This window comes from Caenorhabditis elegans, chromosome V (assembly GCF_000002985.6).
Source record: "Caenorhabditis elegans chromosome V".
NCBI classification, from domain to species: Eukaryota; Metazoa; Nematoda; class Chromadorea; order Rhabditida; family Rhabditidae; genus Caenorhabditis; species Caenorhabditis elegans.
The window spans coordinates 17,241,174-17,262,815 of NC_003283.11; the positions used below are offsets into that span (position 1 = coordinate 17,241,174).

At 36.6% G+C, this 21,642-nt stretch overlaps 7 protein-coding genes, 1 non-coding gene and 2 pseudogenes across 10 annotated transcripts; 5 read left to right on the plus strand and 5 right to left on the minus strand.

Moving 5' to 3' along the window:
- Window positions 1-408: 408 nt before the first annotated feature.
- Window positions 409-1,479, minus strand: Y68A4B.3 (DUF281 domain-containing protein). The gene is made up of 4 exons (NM_074967.4): window positions 1,158-1,479; window positions 801-970; window positions 634-758; window positions 409-577 (listed from the first exon to the last, which is right to left on the minus strand). The coding sequence occupies exons 1-4, from the start codon at window positions 1,471-1,473 to the stop codon at window positions 535-537; spliced, it is 654 nt and encodes a 217-aa protein (NP_507368.2). The 5' UTR covers window positions 1,474-1,479; the 3' UTR covers window positions 409-534.
- A 945-nt stretch (window positions 1,480-2,424) lies between these two features.
- clec-242 (C-type lectin domain-containing protein) lies at window positions 2,425-4,333 on the minus strand (the record flags this gene model as incomplete). Its single annotated transcript, NM_074968.3, has 5 exons — window positions 2,425-2,931; window positions 3,186-3,294; window positions 3,867-3,928; window positions 3,974-4,033; window positions 4,273-4,333. 5 exons carry the CDS (start codon window positions 4,331-4,333, stop codon window positions 2,594-2,596), a joined length of 630 nt encoding a protein of 209 aa, NP_507369.2. The 3' UTR covers window positions 2,425-2,593.
- Window positions 4,334-6,041: 1,708 nt separating this feature from the next.
- On the minus strand, window positions 6,042-7,842 carry clec-243 (C-type lectin domain-containing protein; the record flags this gene model as incomplete). Its single annotated transcript, NM_074969.3, has 6 exons — window positions 6,042-6,203; window positions 6,251-6,301; window positions 6,794-7,001; window positions 7,052-7,156; window positions 7,505-7,561; window positions 7,782-7,842. 6 exons carry the CDS (start codon window positions 7,840-7,842, stop codon window positions 6,152-6,154), a joined length of 534 nt encoding a protein of 177 aa, NP_507370.2. The 3' UTR covers window positions 6,042-6,151.
- A 1,254-nt stretch (window positions 7,843-9,096) lies between these two features.
- Window positions 9,097-10,120, plus strand: Y61B8A.3 (annotated as a pseudogene). Its single transcript has 2 exons — window positions 9,097-9,335; window positions 9,834-10,120. Coding segments are annotated over exons 1-2 (526 nt in total).
- A 617-nt stretch (window positions 10,121-10,737) lies between these two features.
- On the plus strand, window positions 10,738-11,136 carry Y61B8A.6 (uncharacterized protein). Its single transcript, NM_001276984.2, has 2 exons — window positions 10,738-11,007; window positions 11,066-11,136. Exons 1-2 carry the CDS (start codon window positions 10,910-10,912, stop codon window positions 11,112-11,114), a joined length of 147 nt encoding a protein of 48 aa, NP_001263913.1. The 5' UTR covers window positions 10,738-10,909; the 3' UTR covers window positions 11,115-11,136.
- A 621-nt stretch (window positions 11,137-11,757) lies between these two features.
- Window positions 11,758-13,955, minus strand: srh-116 (Serpentine Receptor, class H; the record flags this gene model as incomplete). Its single annotated transcript, NM_074970.2, has 3 exons — window positions 11,758-11,831; window positions 11,894-12,517; window positions 13,595-13,955. The coding sequence occupies 3 exons, from the start codon at window positions 13,953-13,955 to the stop codon at window positions 11,758-11,760; spliced, it is 1,059 nt and encodes a 352-aa protein (NP_507371.2).
- Window positions 13,956-14,580: 625 nt separating this feature from the next.
- srh-115 (Serpentine Receptor, class H) lies at window positions 14,581-16,021 on the plus strand (the record flags this gene model as incomplete). Its single annotated transcript, NM_074971.5, has 3 exons — window positions 14,581-14,941; window positions 15,186-15,815; window positions 15,883-16,021. 3 exons carry the CDS (start codon window positions 14,581-14,583, stop codon window positions 15,960-15,962), a joined length of 1,071 nt encoding a protein of 356 aa, NP_507372.2. The 3' UTR covers window positions 15,963-16,021.
- 21ur-15501 lies at window positions 15,555-15,575 on the plus strand. The gene has a single exon (NR_070108.1).
- A 1,973-nt stretch (window positions 16,022-17,994) lies between the features above and the next one.
- On the plus strand, window positions 17,995-19,388 carry fbxa-85 (F-box domain-containing protein). Its single transcript, NM_001047735.2, has 3 exons — window positions 17,995-18,090; window positions 18,136-18,775; window positions 19,161-19,388. Exons 1-3 carry the CDS (start codon window positions 18,008-18,010, stop codon window positions 19,359-19,361), a joined length of 924 nt encoding a protein of 307 aa, NP_001041200.1. The 5' UTR covers window positions 17,995-18,007; the 3' UTR covers window positions 19,362-19,388.
- Window positions 19,389-19,500: 112 nt separating this feature from the next.
- Window positions 19,501-21,152, minus strand: srw-47 (annotated as a pseudogene). Its single transcript has 5 exons — window positions 21,055-21,152; window positions 20,774-21,004; window positions 20,582-20,725; window positions 19,831-20,304; window positions 19,501-19,702 (listed from the first exon to the last, which is right to left on the minus strand). Coding segments are annotated over exons 1-5 (1,149 nt in total).
- Window positions 21,153-21,642: the final 490 nt, after the last annotated feature.

Consider the following 21,642-nt stretch of genomic DNA (forward strand, 5'->3'; position numbering starts at 1 on the left):
GCGCAGGCGTGGAATGACAATACTGGTCACAACGTTTACAAGTAACACTCGTGTTATGATAACGTTTACAAACTTACTGTAGCTTTTGACATTTTGTGCGAAAAATGTATTGCTCATTAGGCATACTTATCATTTGTTTTTGAAATAGCCAAAATTTCAATGTCTGATAGACTACTCCATATTAAAATAACAGAGTCTATCACAAAATGTATCATTGACACAATTTGAGCTGCCCTGGTACGCTTGGCGCTCGCTGCGAGCAGAATTGCTGACCAATTGCAACTAAAAGAAACTGATAATAGCAACTGATAATATTTTTGACGTGTTGAAAAATTATGGGGAGCGTGGCAATTAGGCAACTCATGAAACAGCAGATGCCAAAAATAATCTTATGATCTATTGGAGAAATCATATTCCAAAAACTTCATAGACCACGGTGTGGGTTTCAAAATTTAAACACAACATTTTTCATTTATTAGATTCTTCAACTCTCAATCACATGGTCTTGAAAATGTAATGATTGTTGGCATCTTTTCAGTATCCTTTCCAATCACATTTAATACCAGTCAAGCCGAATCTGAAAATTTGTGCAATTTTGTTATGTTCCAATAACTCAAATTCCCAATATCTTACATGTTGTTTTTATTATCATCTTTCATTGAAAAGGTACCATCCTTCCTGCACGTCACACTATATCCAACAGTGTTAGCAACAGTTTGTGCTCCCTTGACAGGTGTCTCACCATCTGCGTTTACAGCCTGCAATGTTTGTCTATCGATTTATTCAGAATCAAGTCTTACGATGAAACTGAATTTACAAGTGCCGACCACCTGTTTTGTACACGTAATTTCTACAGTTGGACATCCATCCTTGTCCAGCATCCTTGGCATTGTTTTAAATAGATACGGAGCAGTATATGTAGGAGAAATTGCATTTATATCACAAATAGCATTTGGATCACAGTCTGATGCTGAAAATGATTTGGGTTATTACAGTTTTTTAGGCATTAAGCCGAAAGCTAAACCTAAGCCTAAAATGAAGCTTAAACCTAAACCTATGCCCAAGCCTAAGCCTGAGACTAATGTAAGGCTAATAGTAAGCCTAAGCCTAAGTCAAAGCCTAAACCTAAGCCTAGGCCTAGTTTTAGTTTATCTTACGCATAGGCCCAGGTGCTTCGGTTGTTGTAGTTGTAGTTGTTGTAGTGGTCGTAGTAGTAGTAGTCGTTGTCGTCGAGGTCGGCTCTTCCGTAAGTGGTTCTGTTGTTGTGGTAATGGCCGTTGTCGTGATTGGTGCTTCCGTTGCTCTAGGACCACCAGGAGCTCCCGGACTTCCTGGTCCAGTTGGCTCTTTTGTGGTAATTGGAACCCATGGTTCTGGATCAGTTCCAGGAGTTCCTGGCGGAGAAACTCTCGGATTACATAAATACACAACTGACACAGAAGATAATATGAGAAGGATAAGCTTCGAGATCATAGTTTCACTGATGCTTATCCACCTGATTCACCGCTTTTTATAAGATTACAATAAAAACCCGTTGCCATAAAACTTCTTCCTGGTCCGATGCACAAAAATCAGAAAAGCGTGCTACTGCACTTGAAACGAAAGGTGGGGTTATGCAAGGAGACAATAGTGATAAAAGCGTGTTTTGTTTATTTCCTCATTCTTTTCCCTTATCCACGGAGAATCGAAGATCAGTTGGTCAACAAATCATCAAATCATATTTTCTCTATTTTCTCCCCTATTTTGCTTACTGCAAAACTTTTGCATCCAGGTAGACCTCGTATAGAAGTCTAATAATACATTTTCACGTATCTTCGGCCAAACATCGCTAACTTTCGCTGATTGGTTTAAAAACGTTCGGAGCTGAATGTTGATTGGTTCGAAAGACTCAAAAATGCTGAAACTTATGGGGGTTTTGGCGTACTTGATAAATTGATTAATCCATACAAATAAGCCGTTTTATTTTTCAAAAATATTATTCTTATTGTGATGTCACACATTGATAACAGTTTCGAAGAATATGATGATTTGAAAATCAAATGATTAAAAATGATAAGAAAACGATAAAAATCAAGTTTTTATCACTATTGTCCTCTTGCATAACTATATTCTTTGTCTTACAGAGCGGATTGTATATATTTTGTTTTAGGAAGAACAACGGACCTTTCTTTCAATATTCGACGTTTCAAAATCTCTTCAAACTGCTGAAATTTGCATGGAATAAAGATGTTATTTATTGGTTGTTCACAAAAATGTAAAAGGATTAAAAACTACTTAACTTGTTGCTCACTCTAATTAAACCTTATTTTGAAAAACGAAAAACCGTATTTCAAATGTTTCTCGTCAATTAAATACATTCACATTGGAATCAGCTTTGTGCATTCAAAAACACTTTTTCTTTCATTTTCTGAAAACAAAACGCAATCCCTCATTTTCAAGTGTTAATACCAAAATAATGTTTAACTATTCAAAAGATTGACAAATAAAGACGTTTGCTCAAAAAAACTAAAAGCGATTAGAATATTGGCCGGCACTGTATAAATCCAACAAAAAGATACCAAAAAAAAAAAATATTAAATAAACTAATTTAAAATTAAAAAATGAAATGGTTAATGTAATAATACGATAGGCCAATTGTAGAGTTTTTGCTGCCCAATATATTGCAGCACAATTTGAGTGTGTTTTGCAATATAACTTGTCGATACCAATATTGAAAAAAAAACCATGAATTTTCGTATTGAATGAAAACATTTAAAAATAGATTGTTTGGCTCTCCGTCTGAAAGTCTCCAATTAAATCCATCGGTGCCGGTCGCAGAGCCGTCTGTCCATTCAAATGAGTTCAGTCGGGTGCATGTCGCGGTCACTAGCTGCCCAATACATGCGGCCGTTCTTCTAGCGCCAAGCCAATGACCACCCGTCATTGCCAATCCTGAAATTCACAGAAATCAAAACAAATCTTCTTACGAATAACTTCATTTCTAATAGTAAGTATATAATGTTGGAGAAAATTTAATTTATTTTCGTTTTTACTTACTAGTTAGTCTAAATTTTTTTGCATGTCATGGAAACGATTGGAAATGAAGATTGATAGAAAATTTGCACTTGTACATGAAACACTTGAAAAAAACTGCTTTTTTTTCATACAAATGTTTGGAAATGTATGTATGAAACATCAAAAAATACCAGCCATCATTTGCATCTCGACTTGATTTTGAATTCCGCTGAGGACTGCTCCCTGAGCACCACAAGCGGCTTGCGCATCGTACTGAGTTATACCGAAATCACGAAATGCCTAAATTGGATGTATTACAAGAATTTTCGCCTGAGATCAACAAAGGAATGAAAAGGAAATAAGAATCTATCTACAACGAAAATTATCACTTGTTTGCCCTGTCCTTGAAGTCGGCAGGGTAACGATTTTTTTCAATTTCTTCATTAGACTCAAAGTTGTCCCAAAAAACCATTTTTGGAACGAGCTTAAATACTTGTCAAAAAATGAGTTATGGTGGTTCATAAAAAATATTGCTAAAATTCAAAAGTTACATTCTTTTAGCGGTCACAGCGGTTTGAAATTACTTTTTTCTAGTTACCAGAAAAGTTATAAATTTTTGGTCCTTTTTGACAGAAATTTATCTAAAACATTAAACGGATGGTCAGCAACCAATATATGAAAAAAGGTTATATCAAAAAAAGTGTAAACCGCTATGACTCATACAAAATGGCATAATTTTAGATTTCAGCAACATTAAGCTCATTTTTGAACTGTCATTACTTTTTTGTACATTTCTTAAAAATCTATTTATGAAAATTGGCTTTTGAGACAAAAATAATACATCCCGCGTGTGACTATGAACATTGTCTCACCTTGATGCACCATGGTCCACTAGGTCTTTCGTCAGATTGTGCCCAGCCAGTTGGGCACGGAACTGAAAATTCAGAAAAATTGGAAGATTTTCTTGAGATATACTAACTAGGAGTCGTTGTGGTCGTGGATGTTGTTGTGGTTGTCGTGGTTGTCGTGGTTGATGTGGCTGGAAGCTTTTAGCGATTCTCGGGGTTTTCAGAAAATATCTGGCGATAGTACTTGCACATAGATTGTGTGCGGTACAACCCGCATAATGTCGGTCACAGTACGTGATAGCCATGTGCCTCTTCTTGGTGAGTGGCTGGCAAAGGTAGGTTATTGCTACGACGATGCTAGAAAACCCCGTAAAGAAACCCCGTCCGCAGCTGTCATTTATTCAAAACGGCACAGAAATAAGTAACTCACTTTCCACTTGTTGAGTAGGGATACATGAATTGACAACAGGAAAAATGAACAAGAGAAGCATTTTCAAAAATGACACAAATCCAGACTACGCGCAGTTTTATCTCACAGGAGAAACGCTATAGTTGCGAGTGGACTGTTGAACTTTTCGGGTCCCCGCCCCTCGCATCTCCCCCACTTTTTCACAAATTAGAACGGCAGCAATGTACATGTTCTACGGCGGCGGCAAAAAAAGGAGATATCTCGGATTGCAATTTTATTAGTCTTTTGAATTTTCTTATCATTTGCGGCTAAAGAAATACTGTTTTCTTGAATCATCGGTGTTTTTTTATTTAGCTAAAACTTTTTTACCATACCCGTCTGATTTTTTGACTCAGACCTTAAAATGACCAATTTTCAAGGGAATATGAATTTTTGAGAAATTTTATAACACGGACAGTTGACACCCAAGGCAAGTTAGTTTACAGAGTTAATATTTGATAATTGCAACTTAATCGAATGTTTTTATTATTCAAATTGCATAGGAATTGTTTATGAACATCCATAAGAACATCCATTATGTAGTTAGAAACAACAAAATGACACAGAGAAATTAGAAATCATCCAAACCAGGGGTGCGCGCTAATCGAAAATTTCGGCAATGGGCAAATTCGGCATTTGCCGGTTTTGGAAACTTTTGGCAATCGGAAATTCTGGCACTTGCCGATTGCCGGACATTTCCGGAAATTTTCAAACCTAATAATATTTCGGAAGTTGAAAAAATTTCACCTTGTTTTTTTTAGTATTCGGTTTAATAATTTTCTAATAGAAAGCGGTCAATCCTTAATAAATTCAATAATTTTGAGCTTGAAAAGAAAACATTGCTCAGTAAAATGCATGTTTAGGCTCTTAAATCTACAAAAAAGATCAAATTTATATTTCCGGCAATTCTGACTTATACATACCGGCAATTGGCGTTCCGGCACTTGCCGGTTTTCAAAATTTCCGACACTCTGCAATTTCGGCAATTACTGGTTTTGGAAAATTTCGGCAATCTGCGATTGCCGAAATTTCGATTGCCGCGCACCCCAGATCCAAACCTAATTTCGAATGAGTAGGTGTTGTTGATTGCTCCGATGATTTTCTGGCGCTGTCAAGTCTAGCGGACGACGGGCGCTGTACATATTTTTGTCTCGTTGCATTGTTTTGTCACCCAAACGCATGAACTTTTCCACGAGAAATAGTGTACTCCAGTCTTTGTGTAGTTTTATCACAGACTTAGCGGAGACAATATCAGATATCATCGTTGCCAGCGGACAGTCCACCTCTTTTTCACAAAGATGAACAAAGATGCAATACACATGTTTTCCGACGGCGGTGGGCAGAGATATTTCATTATTTGATTTAATTAGTCTGCCTATCATTGGTAGTTTTCAATCGCTTGCCAAGAAAATTCAATAGAATCCAGTTTATTTTTTGTAAGAGATTTTTTTTCGAAGTATTGAAACAAGATCGATGATTCTGTGATTTTGTTCCAAAAAGATTTGCCTAAAAGGATATTTTTAGACAAAGCTTGTACAATTAATATCTATGTGTAATTGCTGTCAATTTCATTGGTTGAACTTTTAATCCAAGTTGTACCCTTTTTGAATTTTTGTAGAATCATTATGTAGATTTTCTGCAGTCACATGAAAATTATCATACAAAAATGAAGTACTGCCATTTTAAAAACCATTTTAAAAACTATGTTAAAATTTAATTTCTTGCGGTCAAAGATAATATTGTTGCATTACTCACCAAGAAACGACACGATTTACTGATCACCCTAATACACATTTACACATTTTACACATTTCAATATCATTCATTTATTAATAAATAAATTATTATTCATTGTGGGGAATCACATTGGCGTTTTTCCACACCCATATCCCATGTAATGTGCTGTTCCGCATCTGCAAAAACATGGTTTCTGCATGATTTCGGAGGTTTTTAAGCTTACGGTTGATCAGCCAATAAACCCACTCTGGCGTCAACAGCGAGACAATTATCCCTAAAAATTGAAAATTAAGTGGAAGCATTGTACATTAAATTTTATGAATCCCCTCATTCGAGGAGATTTCTGCGTTTTCACTATTGTCAAATACTTATGATCTACTAGTTGCTGCTATTGCTATACTTTTAATCTGCCAAGTTAAAATTGTTCGGAACTCGTAAACTTATTCACTATTAATATTTAAAAGACCTATTTTTCGGCTCTTCCCTCTTCACATGTCAGGCTTAGGAAAAGACTTCACGCAACCATTTTTGGCACTGCGCCAGATTATGCGGCTGGTGAGCGCGCTGATCATTGTTTTATCGGGAAATGCTATCACATCAAATATAGACACAACCTGCCGTCTCTGGTTTCTCTCCCGATACCCGCTTAAATTTTTAAGGATATTGTTTTTGTTCTTAAATCACTTAGCTTTGCACCTTCTCCTATTTTGGCCCATCATACCAATTAATATCTCTTCTGTTTCAAGTATTTTAGTCGAAATCTTACTTATACGCTGGGTAATAAATCCCTCCATTGTTCGGGTCTCCGTTTCTCCACAAAAATCCATCGGTACCGGTCGTCGAGCCGTCTGTCCATTCAAGAGAATTCAGTGCGTTACATGTTAAGGTCAATTGCGATTCAAGACATGCGGCCGTCCTTTTAGCACCAACCCAAAATGATCCCGTTTCAGAACCGTAAAGCGAGACGTATGAATCTGGAAATTTGTTGAGGGAAAAAGTCTGATTGTGTCCAACTTCTACTCACCTTGCATGTATTGTAACTCAGCTTGATTCTGAACTCCACTAACGACTGCTCCCTCCGCAGCACAGCACTGTCCGCAACTGTGCGATCTCCAACAGCAGTAAACACCTGAATTCATTTCATATTTCTTTGTGGGTTTCATAAACTCTGCCGATACTATAGAAACGGTGTTGGCTACTATATGTACAAACGAATTGTGCGCTTTTGATGGTAAAAATATAAATTTGATTCATATACCCTTTACGTGGCAAGTTACAAATAACACTACTACGAAAATTTTGTTTATGGTACCATAAGAGGAATTTGCGATAATTATATGCGTTTGCTTCAGAGGTATAAAGGAACGAAATTTGTCTCACCCTAATGCACAACTTTCGAATTGTTCCCAGTCAGTTGGGCATGGAACTGAAAATTCAGCAGAATTTGACGTTTTTTTTTTGAATATCAGAAACTTACTAGGAGTCGTTGTGGTCGTGGATGTTGTTGTGGTTGTCGTAGTTGTCGTAGAAGTGGCTGGAAACTTTTAGCCATTTTCGGGGTATTCAGAAAATATCCGGCGATAGCGCGTGTACACAGATTGTGTGCGGCACAATCCGCAAAATGTCGGTCGCAGTACATGACAGTCATGTGCCTTCCACTTGATGAGAGGCTTGGTTATTGCAGTGGCGCTGCTAGCGAACCCCGTCCGCAAAACTGCCATTTAGTTGAAACGGCAAAGAAATACGCAACTCACTTTCCACTTGTTGAGTAGGAATACATAAATTTACAACTGGAATAAGGAAAAAGAGAAGCATTTTCAAAAATGTCTAGACTACGTGAAGTTTTATCCCTGGACTATCGTTGCCAGTGGACTGATGAACTTTTTGGATTCCCGCCCCTCGCCTCCCTCAACTTTTTCATAAAGAAGAACGGCAGCAATGTACATGTTCTACGGCGGCCCGCGAGAATAAAAAAGAGAGATATTTCGGTTTTTGATTTGATTAGTCTGCTATCATTTGAATTTTCCAATCACTTGAGGTCTGCCAATAAAATTCACTCAGACAAACACGTTTTACGGCTGATCAATGTGAAATCGCTGTGATAATCGAAAAGATTTTATCTTGTGCTAACTATGCTCGCTTCAAATTAGTAGTGTTTTCCTTAAAAATTTTTCTGAGACCTAAAAAATTTGGTTTTCATATAATATTATCTTTTTGTATAAAGGCCAATTATCAGTCCAATATAGTTTGATATTCACTTTTTTCTGCTGGCGCTCGTATATCTATGTAAATTGTTTAAAAATTAGAACAAAAACTATTTAAAAATGTATCAAACAATTAATCAAATTGTGAAATTCCATGGAGCTTAATTTTTTGTCTAATGTTTTGAAATTGAAATGGAAGTGATATGAATTGAATAACATGTGAAGGATAAGCAACTCCTTTCCATGACGCTAAAAATTGTATTCGAGATTGCACTTGGAATAGTTCGTAGCGTAGTACCTCTCGAGAGCGGACGTCATTTGCAAATAAGCGGACAGGAGAATGGATGCAGGTTGCCTTAAATTTTGCGCGACATAAAAATTTGAAACAGGTGTAAATTCAAGTTCACGGTCACGAAAAGCACGAACTTGTAGAATGTTTAATCTTTGTCGTAATTTCTAAAGATTTCGTCAAATCTGGGTCCTCTCTTAGCTTACACTTATAGTTAGATTTCCTCTTTTAGACTGCCCCTGAACCCGGCCGCCCAAGGGGATCCCTGCGTCTCCCCTGACACTAACAAGAAATCCTCAAGAAGAAAAACGGTCAAACAGACCAGCTATTTTTCTGTATTTTCTATTTACATAAAAGAAGCGAATAGCTAAGTAATGAGAGAACAAAAACAAATATTCGAAAAGTAAAACATCTCGATTTATCATACCTCGGCGACTGGAGAAATAAGATGGGTATAATTTAAATTTACACAAATTATGGGGTATGAGCTGGATTCGATGATATTGTGGGAAGGGTGGTCTGACAAAGATAAAAAATCCTGTAAATCCTTCGATACTTCTGTCGGATTATTCGCAGATGGCGTCCGCTCTTGAGAATTACTACGCTACGAACTATTCAAATTGCAATCTCGAATATAACTTCTTAGCATCATGGAAAGGAGTTGCATATCCTTTACATGTTATACACTCAATATCACTTCCATTTCAAATTCTTGCATTTTATGTTATCATATTCAAAACTCCAGTTACTATGAAGAATGTCAGAACCCCGTTATTGATTAACAGCTTGTTTTGCGTCTTACTTGACCTCAGTTGGTTCGGGGTACACGTAAAACAAATCAGGAATCCCCCTCTGCAAGTAATTCCAGCAAGTCGATGTTATCCACACAAAAAAGATCGAAGACTTATCACGTAGGAATACAATTGCCGTGAACGTTGTCCACTATGGAAGAAATGCAACAAAATTACGCCATTTGTGGAAGAACTAATCAACTATATAAGAAGACGGATGGAGGAAAAAATGATCATTTCTGGTTTTAAACAATTGAACTTTCGTTGCTTGGGGATCTTTTGGCAAAAAACTTTCGGCGAACTTTTTTTTTTCTTTTTCCTTTTTAAAAGCCAAAATGCTTTGTACAAAAAAATGAGACCGCTGAAAAAAATGGCTTCTAATTAATGCCTTTTTGTTGGAGCGAGCGAACCGACAAAATTATGATCTACCGTGTATTTAAATTATGTGTTCTTTGCCAGGCGTCAACGTTATATAAAATCTAGAAAAAACGTAGAGTCTAAACTCCAGCTGTCTTCCTTCAGATTTTTAATCTGGAAAGTTCTACCTCCATAACTATTCACTCCCAAAGTTTACAACAGCTCAAACGTTACGCCACCGTTTGCATTTTATTCTATGCAATTTTATTCTGTTCAGACTTGCAAATGTATAACATTATTTTTACCGAGCCACACTGGTTGATAAACAGTTATCATGCAATCGGTGCTGTTTCGCTATGTCTCAATTTGTTTGCTATTTATTTGTTAATTTTTGAATTAAAGGAGCTCGGCACCTTTCGATACTACTTGTTACTTTTTCAGGTAAGAAACTAAGAAAGGGCATTTAATTGGATCGAAGCTGACGACTGAAAAATTTTGTACAATAGAAAAAAGTATAGTAAAATCGCTTCCGGTTTTTGGAAATAAACTTAACTCACCATCAAATCTCAACTTTTTGGGCAATGTTGTAACATACAATAGTTGAATTTATTGATTTTTTCATTGAGATGGTAGTAGAATTTAGGGCTCCCATGAGGTCGCCGCAACGCCGCCTCCGCCGGCCTCACGCCGTCACTCACGCCGCATGTAGGTATAGTGCGGCGCGGAACCCCGAACTTGTCGGCCGCTCCAAATAACTAACAGCGGCACGCGGCGTCGGCGTGAGGCTCGCATTTCGCGCCTACTAGTATTTTTGGAACAAAATCAATAGTTTCGGTCAAATTTTTTAAAATTCAAAAATTCGGATTCCTCTCCTATACCCCAATTTCCTGACGTAACTCAGTTCAAAATGCAAAAGAAAATCTACTGAAAGATCCCTAAAGTTGCCTATATTTTGCAGTAAAACAGGTGAACGTAAACCGAACCAAGCGAAACCTTTCGAGAATTTTCCGCAGAATTTGCCGCCCACGCAAACTTTTAGTTAATGTTTTTTGAACAATTGTTACTTTTCAGGTGATGTGTCTGATAACTGAATCTCCGAATCAAACTATGAACGGCATCGAGAAGCGATTCAAAGTCTGGTTATTCAGACGTTTGTCTCCCTTTTCTGCTCAATACCACCGGCGGTCCTCGGTCTCTCATTGCTACTAAAACTGGAAAACTCGCAGATCATCAGTGAACTTATGATCATTGGATTCTCCTGCCATTCATCAATTAACGTTATCTCATTGCTGATATTTTCTCCTCCATATCGCAGATTTTTGAGTAAGATCTTCAGAAGGTGATATTTTTGGAAATATAAATTGTTCTGCTTTTTCTACTTAGTATTTTTGTTTCAGAAGTCAACGGCGAATCTTCGTACATGCGCACTCGCAAAGCGGATCATGATAATTAACTGTTTTGTAAACTTTTTTTCAATTTCCGCTACCCGGTAACCACTCCCGATTTAAGAATTTCACGACGAGTCCTGATCTCTATGATCTACCTAGTACCTAAAATATTTTTTGCCAGGTGTTAACAGCATTTTCCAGTTGTCTTCTCCCAGACTTTCAATCTAAAAAATTTGTCTTTCTCATTTTCATTCTCTTATGAAATTGTTAGAAAATCCCCGAAAATTAGAAGAAAGTTAAAGTGAGAACTTATCTTCCATCTTCAATAGCCTTTATGTTTTTTATGCGGCACTCCAGACGTTGATTTCAACTGTCTCAGACCTGGAAATTTGTTTGTCGTCCCGGAGATTCTACAGATCACAGAATATTGAAAATCTTTGCATCATAAAATGGGTACAGAATCAAGTCATGCTATAATGATAATGATAATAATTTATTGATTTTTCTGCATTACAATTATACAGCTCGATATGAAAAGAAGAGTAAATAACTATGTCAGAAGCTGGTACAGGGTCAGGTTATTTTCTTCAACAAGATGCTATCAACTTCTTGATAATTATTCCGCGACGTACTGAAACAATTATTTGAAGCAAATATCAGAAAAGTCAGCGATCAGATGGGATTGAACAATAACTTCAAAATCATTGTCCCGTGGTGACACTGTGTCTTGTGTGGTTTGCAAGAAATGGTAACACTTTAATCGACCGTCTCCTCTCTGAAAACATTAGGTCCAAATATTTTTTATTTACTTTTCTAACAAACAAAGTGGCAACTTACTTTTGAACTCTGTTAGCATGTGACTAACGGCTTTTCTATACGGTCTATGCACAGTAACAATTGCGATACTCTCGGCGAGACCGTGAAGTCCAAGGCTACAAAATGTAACATTCATCATCGTCTGATAATAACGACCGGTCAAATAGACAATGAAAACCCAACCTGCTGGGAGCACGGCAATTAGAGGAATAAAAATTTGGAATAAAATGCAGAAGAGAAACACTTTTTGCCTCTGTTGAGTATCTTTTGAAATTGTGTTTGAAGGTGCAATGCAAATGTAGTAGATAAGAGTCGAAACTTGAAACAGTGGAAAACTTGCGAAATAGACACCAAAAATGGGAAAAATCCAAATAAAACGTTCTATCAGAATGTTATCAGCAAGAATAATCAAGACTTCAGATGTGAAAAACTCTCTTGTTGGACATGGATGTAATGTTAATGCAAATTGCCTTGCAGCATCTTGATCTTCGGGTATCAACTTTTCAAAATAAGTTGTCAACATCCATGGAATAAAAAATAGTGAGTAATATATCATCCTTGTCTTTTGACGAGTTATTCGGAACTTGTTTTGAACTAAGATACTGGAGCGACATTTGAAAAAATAAACATACGATGCTCCTGTTACTGAAAAACATTCAACTGTTTTAATAATAACTGTTCATAAAATCTTACACATCATCATCAGCCATACAAGCAGTATTTGAAGAACATTTGGTATCCCGAACCAACTGAAAACACCGACAAAAAACACCCCGTACATTGGAAGAAAATAATAAACTGTGGAGAATATGCAAAGGAGTAAGTCGAGTAGGGCGCAAAATAAGTGATTAATCAATAACGGGGTTTTGACGTTCTTCATAGCTACTGGAGTTTTGAAAATGATAACATAAAAGGCGAAAATTTGAAACGGAAGTGATATGAATTGAAATACATGTGAAGGATAGGCAACTCCTTTCCACGACGCCAGAAAATTGTATTCGAGATTGCAATTTGAATAGTTCGTAGCGTAGTATTTCTCTAGAGCAGACGTCATCTGCGAATAATCCGACAGGAGAATCGATGCAGGTTGCCTGGAATGCTATGTCACATATAAATTTGAAGCAGGTGAGAAGGTTACGAAAAGCATAAACTTGTCGAATATTTAATCTTTACCGTGGTTTCAAAAGAGTCTCGTCAAAACTAGGTTCTCAATATGCGGTCACTTATAGTTAGATGTTTTTTTTTTCATTCAGCTCCTGAAACATCGACTTTTTGCATCTACATAGAACAACAAGATGAACATCACAACTATTGTACTAGAACACGTCGGGCATTAGTACATCCAGAACCGCATTGACCGACGCACGGGACAATTAAAATAATACTTCCGGACTGAGAAATTAGCTGATGTCTCCGCCTTCTTCGCCACTACTGGGACTTTTCACCTGTTAGACATTTTCAATACTATCGAACTCCAAAAAATCGCTTTTTCACTTAAGAAATGAACAATTGATTTTTTAAATAGCACTGACATCCTAGCCGAAGAGGCCATATATATTTCTGTATCTTTGGGACATAGAGATAATGAAAATTTTTGACGAGTTATTCGGAACTTGTTTTGAACTAAGATACTGGAGCGACATTTGAAAAAATAAACATACGATGCTCCTGTTACTGAAAAACATTCAACTGTTTTAATAATAACTGTTCATAAAATCTTACACATCATCATCAGCCATACAAGCAGTATTTGAAGAACATTTGGTATCCCGAACCAACTGAAAACACCGACAAAAAACACCCCGTACATTGGAAGAAAATAATAAACTGTGGAGAATGTGCAAAGGAGTAAGTCGAGTAGGGCGCAAAATAAGTGATTAATCAATAACGGGGTTTTGACGTTCTTCATAGCTACTGGAGTTTTGAAAATGATAACATAAAAGGCGAAAATTTGAAACGGAAGTGATATGAATTGAAATACATGTGAAGGATAGGCAACTCCTTTCCACGACGCCAGAAAATTGTATTCGAGATTGCAATTTGAATAGTTCGTAGCGTAGTATTTCTCTAGAGCAGACGTCATCTGCGAATAATCCGACAGGAGAATCGATGCAGGTTGCCTGGAATGCTATGTCACATATAAATTTGAAGCAGGTGAGAAGGTTACGAAAAGCATAAACTTGTCGAATGTTTAATCTTTGTCGTAGTTTCAAAAAAGTCTCAAAACTAGGTTCTCAAAAATATTCTTTTTTTTCCAGCCGTTGAGGTATTATAAATCGAGATTTTTAACTTTTCGAATACTTATTTTGGTTCTCACATCTCAAAGTTTTGCACTTTTTCTAATTAATGTTATGTATTCGAGGCCGAAAAAGGAGGCGAAGACGAGTAGTTTATTATTACATAACTAAAGTAAGGAATAAATAAGTTAGTTAGAGAGTTCACGTTGTACGATCTTCTTATGTTAGCCACGTCGTGGGTCAATACACGTCGATACCCAACATGCACTTATTCTAATTAGCTACATATAAGATTTTAAAATACATACATTCCTCATCACATCTACCCAAGCGTTCCACAGGATTTCTTGTCAGTGCTATTTAAAAATCGATTTTCGACATTTGTATTTACAGCTGCTTTTATGTTTTTATGTGGCATAGCATTTAAAGCAACCTGCAAGTTATTCGATACTTCTATCGGATTCTTCGCAGATGACGTCCGCTCTAGAGAAATACTACGCTACGAACTATACCAAGTGCAATCTCGAGTATAACTTCTTAGCCTCATGGAAAGGAGTTGCCTATCCTTCACATGCTATTCAAGTCATATCACTTCCATTTCAAATTTTAGCGTTTTATGTTATAATTTTCAAAACTCCAGTTGCTATGAAGAATGTCAGAACTCCGTTATTGGTAAACCATTTTTTCTGTGCATTTCTTGACTTAACCCTTTGCACACTTTCCACAGTGTATTTTTTTCTTCCAATGTACGGAACATTTTTCGTCGGGGTTCTCAGCTGGTTTGGAGTACCAAATACTTTTCAAATACTCCTTGTATGGTTAATGGTGTTGTGTAAGATTTTATTATAGAAAAAATACGATCGCACAAAAATAAACAACGACGCAACGACACACCGCTGTTTTTAAGCTCCGTCTAAGATTTCATTTGCACTGCGGCCGACGAATTTCAGTGCAAATGAAATCGTGGGCGGAGCTTCAAAACAGCGGAGTGTCGTTGCGTCGTTGTTTATTTTTGAGCGATCGTATTTTTTCTATAATATGTACAATTAAAATTAGAACATCTGAATCTATTTCAGTAACAGTCGGATCGTATCTTTATTTTTTCGAAGGTCGCTCCAGTATCCTAGTTCAGAACAAATTCCGAATAACTCGTCAAAAGACAAGGGTGATATATTACTTTCTATTTTTAATTCCATGGATGTCATCAATACTTTATGTAGTAAAGTTTATACCCGAAGATCAAGATGCTGCAAAGCAATTTGCTTTAACATTACACCCATGTCCAACAAGAGAGTTTTTCACATTTGATGTAATGATATTCCTTGCTGATAGCATTCTGATCGAAGGTTTTATTTGGATATTCCCAATTTTTGGTATCTATAGCGCAAGTTTTATACTGTTTCAAGTTACAACTCTAATCTACTACATTTGCATTGCACCTTCAATAACAATTTCTAAGGATACTCATCACAGACAAAAAGTGTTTCTTTTCTCTATTTTACTCCAATGTTTCATTCCTCTGACTCTTGTTTTGTGTCCAGTATTTTTGGTATTCAGTGCTCACTTGGCCGGTCTCTATTATCAAACAATGGTGAATCTTACAGTTTGTAGTGCTGGACTTCATGGTCTTGCCGAAAGTATCGCAATTGTAACTGTGCATAGACCGTATAGGAAAGCCGTTAGTCAAATGGCTACAGAATTTAAAAGTGAGTTATCTCCTTTGTCCGATCCACTTTGTTTGTTAAAACACATATTTAGGCATAATGTTTTCAGGGAGGAGACGGGCGGTTCAAGTGTTACCGTTTCTGGCAAACCACATGAGACACAGTGTCACCATGAGACAATCATTCTGAAACAAATGTTTCATTTCCATCTGTTCTCAGATTTTTTCAATACTTCCTTTAAGCCTTAATCTTTAAAAACCGTTTTGTGACTTTTATTCGATAAATTATATGGTTATCAGCATCGATATATTTCATGAAAACAGCTAACCGATAAGAAATCCAATAAGAAAATCCAATAGGAAAACTTGTCCAAAAAAATGTTGTCGAAAAGCCTTAATTTTTGTACAAAGATGAAGTGACTTCTGAAAAAAAGGGCGTTTCGGGCGGTCAAAAAAACTTGCAACCCCCTAATATATCAGCGAATAAGCCAACATAGTTATTATTCATTCCGTATTTAAATGATATGTTCTTCGTCAGACGTCGATGTTATATAGAATCTTGTAAAGACGTAGACTTCAATTTCCTGATGTCTTCTTTTAGAGTTTCAATCTGGAAAGTTCTCCCTAACTATTCACTCCCAAAATTCAAGACAGCTGAAAAGTTACGCCGCCCTTTGGATTTTCTTCCGTTCAATTGTCAGTTTTTTCGGTTTTCATATATACATAAACAACTCATAATTACATCATGCAATAGTTGAATTTATTCATTTTTATTGAGATGGTACTAGAATTTAGGGCTCTCATGAGGTCGCCGCAACGGCGCCTCTTCCGGCCTCAGCGGTCGCCGCGCCGGCCTCACGGCGTCACTCACGCCGCATGTATTCAAATGTATAGTGCGGCGCGGAACCCCGAACATGTCGGCCGCTCCAAATAACTACACACACGGGTAGTCAGTTTGTCCCATCCGAGATTGACCACTGGAAAGTAGGGCGCCACGTGGTTTTGATGCTCTGACGTGGCAATAATTTTTTGAATAGAAAATTCACTGCATAAATATCTGTGACGTCAGAATTTTGAAAATTTTAGAATCCACGTATTGCGACGGCTTTAGAGGTCAATAAAATAAGGGGACACACTGATTGCTCGTGCAGATATCGGCGCGCGGCGTGAGGCCCGCATTTTGCGATTACTAGAATTTTTGAGGTCAAATGCTTTAAAATTAAAACATTTGGATCCCTCTCCTATACGCCAATTTTCTGACGTAACTCAATTCAAAATGCCGAAAAAAACGCTACTGAAAAATCCTAAAAATGCCAATCAGAGTAGCAGAAGGCATCTAGTGATATATTGCGGTCCTCAATCGATGTGCACACAAAAAACCAGATCCTCTGTATTTTCCTTGGTCAGAGATCAAAGTTCAGACTACACATAAACAAACAGTGACAAATGATATACAATCAACTTTCCATTTTTGTCATGGTGTACTTTTTCCATGCGTAATACCCAGCACTATCATCATTTCTTGTTTGCCTGCCTGCTTCTCTATGTCTGCAGAGACAGGTGCGGGAATCGATCACACCTTTTTTTTGCCAATTTTTTTTGGTACTTTTCCTTTTCTACCCGGCATATTTTCTGGAACATTTTCTTTGATAAAAACGTGACCTTTTTCTGTATTATAGGCTTAGTAATGTTGATTTCTAAGCCTAGAAATGAAAATAGTATTATAATAAACATTCACGTGAGAATTAAATTTGAATAATTCACTGTTTTGAATATTCTTTTCAAAACATGCGGGGTAGAAAAGGAAAAGTACCCTTTATTATTTTTATCTTAAATTTGAAAAAAAACTTATTACCTACAGAATTTTCAATTTTCAACAAAACTCCCAAGTTTCACTATAATACTACTTTGAAATTTTTTAAAATATGTTATGACTCTGGAAACTCGAAAAAAAATAATTTCCAGCGGCTACGGCATGGAAAAGGTGTCGGAATTTCAAGTTTGATTTTTGCTAATTTTAGATTTTTTGAAAATCTTAAGCGCCGTAAAATATTTTAGAAATTTTTTTTGAGAAGTCTCATTGCAAAAATTGACACCCATAACATTTCTGGAAAAGCGTAAAACTTTTGTTAATCGATTCCAATTCTCATATTGCTTTTTGTAAGACCTCTACGTAGTTTCTTTTAATTGTTTTGTTGATCTTCCAATTTCCGAGGTTTTTTTTTTCAGCAAAAAATGAAACCAGCTAAGAAGATATTGAACTCTATGCCGTTGGAAATTATTCATGAAATTCTGAGCAAGCTGATCCCAATCCAGAGGTAAAACATTTCAGTGATCAACCCTTTTAATATAAAATTTTCCAGATTAGTTATTCGAAAAGTGTCCTGTAACTTTCGTTATATAATAGATGAATACTTTGGAATTAAGGAACTCGCAATTGAGCATGGCAACTATAAACATCCCTTTCTAGCTCTGAAACTAGAAAAGGGGACCATCTCTTACATGAATTCCCGGAGCACGCGCTACGCTTGCTCCGTGCAAGTTTTGGGCAAAAGAAGGAAAATGAAGAAGGGAGACAGCGTTGACTTTGTACTCAATGATTTGTCGAATTTGATGAAGGACAAAGTGTTTAAGCTGGACGCACTGAAAATCGAATATCCTACATGGATTTATAAAGATAATTTGGACGTTTTTGTAAGCACAATACCTTTGATTCTAAAAAGCGCTAAAAGCCTTCACGTGAAAGAAGTGGAGTTCCGAAGCGGTTGGAGCATAGAAGAAATGGCTCAAATGTTACAATGTATTGAAAAAGTGGAAGGTATTGAAATTCATAAACCTGGGCCTCTGGACGCTTTGGTTCCACTGGATCAATGGAAAATGGCAAAATCGGTGATAGCTCTTGACAAACAGAGTTTGCTGGATATAGGAAATATCTTCCATTTACATCAATTTAAGTTACAATTGGTTCGGATTTCTAGAGAAGAATTGGTGAAGATCAGAGATGTAAGTGTATTACTTTTTAAGCCAAAACCTTACGGGTCTGTAAAATTTTTCCACAACATATTCGTAGGTGTAGGCGTAGGCAGTCAAACTTTTTTTTCATTATTTTCATTAATTTTTGTCTTTTGTGGTCGTTTTCGGCGGATTTTCAATAAATTTTTGACCCGACTTTGGAATGCCCCAATTTTTCTGGTTTTTCGTGGATTTTCCTTTTTTTTTTCTTCATCCCGCATAAGCCTGAGCCTTAGGCTTAGCCTAAGCCAAAACCTAAACATGTAACGTGATATAAAGTTCTCAACTTTAAATTATATGTCTTGTGGAACAATTTTTTTTTAATTAGTAGTTTATTTAATTTTGATTCCAAGTCCCCATAAGTCAAATTTTTCAGGTTCTACTCAAATCCACCAATTTCGAATATGGAATAATTTACCTAGTTGAACACACTACTGAAAACATTGGAACACTTTTCAATCCAGAATATAACGGTTTGCCAAATGGATCAATGAGATACAAAACTGGTGATAATAACTTTTTCATTTGTTTCAACTTTCATTATTTTGAAATCAGAAAATCTGTGGAAAATACTTAGAAATGAAGCCTTAAAACTGTTTGTGTAGCAGGGCATTAATCAATTTTGTACCTTGAAACGAGCTATGAAAATTAAGATACGTCACAATACTTCCAATTAGCTTTCAAGTAACATGTAGTCATTGCACACAGACATTATATCAACATTTTTTGCTCGTTATTGAGTTCATATTCCCAGAACTTGTTACATCAATTATCGCAACTGAATTTGTCTTTTTCCAAAACAAGCCCTTAGCCGCTGTTCGGTATTCGGACGCCATAAAATACACAATTAAAAAATGGATGGCACCATTGATTACCGATAAAAATGAATATGTAACTGACAAATAATTAACTATAACTCTGTAAAATAACTTGATTAAAAAATTGATAATGCCAAAGAAAGAAGTATAAATTTGGTCAGTGTGCGATCATTTTTGTCAGTGCCCTTCCAAATTTGGTCAGTGCTCACCACAAAATAAAAACTTTACCTAAAAATGGATCCCTCCAGAGTTTGAAGCATAATAATGTATGATATTCCTTGTGGTATAATTGCAACTAAAAATGAAAGAGTGACGAAGAAAACTAATTTTGTTGTCCGCTCCTTGTCATTTTTGCTTTTAATTGTCACTTTGATCTTTTTCCATTTTTTGAGCTCAGAAACCAAGATTAAAGTTGCCACCAGAAGATCTATAGATGGAATAAACTTGAATAATACTCCTTCGATATGTAGCATTTTTTCAATCAGCGCATTTCCCAGTTTACCAGAAAGTTCGGTTGCCAGATAATAATACTCAATTTGTGAGTAGTTTGGCGGGAAATTTAAGCAATCTGGAGATGGGTGCCAGACGGAATTTTTGCGAATAGTGATATGATAATGGAAAAATAGCATAAATGGGGATATCAGAACAAAAATAGGAATGACTGCACATAGGCCGGCTTTTGATTTGACAAGTGAATTGATGCTGAAATATTGGGTCAGGAATTGCTAGAAGTTGGTCTTCTACCAAAATGCCTCCCGCGGCGACCTTTGCCTGGCGCAAGCTGTGCCACCTGTGTAGTACGGCGCGGAACCCGTAAAGTGTCGGCCGCGGCGAAAGAACCATCTCTCGCACTATGTCGTGTAAACACCAAGCCTTTGATTTCTCGCCGTAGTGCAGAAATGAGGCGAGAGGTCGGCAGGTTGGAAGCGGGCGTAAGGCCCCAAAACCTCGCCTGCCTCCCATGAAAGCCCTAACTCACCGCTGGTGAAATGGGTATCGCATGACCAGAGCACGAAAAAAAGTCATAAAAACTGCAAGCCAAACTGACAAGTCTGAGGAAAGCATTTCTAATGAACTCAAGGCTAGAAAAATTGACATTTCAAGATATGATTGTGGCGGAACACTGAAATCCTCTACAAGAGTTTAAAAGTGATTAGTTTCCAAAATTTACCATTTGTCTGAAATTTCCAGCGTTGAAAATTCATCATAACACATTTTAGAAAGTGAGACAACTGTGGAAGTCATACGAAAAAAGTCACAAATTGCGATTCCGATTAAGAATACTGTAACTGACGAGTTTCTCATCGATTTTCAAGTGAGAACTGCTAAATGGAAAATATTGCCGAATAATCCAAATGTCGCAATTACAAGACTGGCATGATCAAGGTATAAACTGTACCTGCTGCAAGAAATTGACTTTAATTTGGGGTTTGGGATAAAAAAAGTACAAACCTGGCAAAATTCATGATAGAAGTCCAAAACATCTTTTCTTTTCCATCTAAATCCTCAAAACCAACGTAGTCATAATATTCTGAGTCGCCGTTCGGCATTTTAGAAGTATGTTGTTCGTTTTATATGAAATTGGACGTTCAGTTATACGTTCAGTTTCACCGAAAGCATTTTTACATATGTTTTTTCAGACAAGGTATTTCAAAAATATGCATCATCATGCTTGTCATCAAAACAAACGTAATGAGCAAAGGTTTTTAGATTATTAGCAAAACACAAAATATATATTCCAATCTATGTATCTGTATGACTTTTTATATCGGAAAATGTTTAAATACAAATTGTAATATGGTTCAGATAATACCAGGAACCTTTAACCGGCATACCTGCGTCAGACCTACCATGTGCATGTTTCACGCTTGTCACGTGCCTGTATTACGTTTGCTTCTTGTCTGTATATTCTCTTGACAAATGCGAAAAATTCTGAAAATAAACACGAGAACACAATATTTCAATTTAAATAATGTTTATTTGGACAAAATCTTAAAATATAAAGAGAAGTTGCACACAAAAGTGCTAATGCAAAGCAAA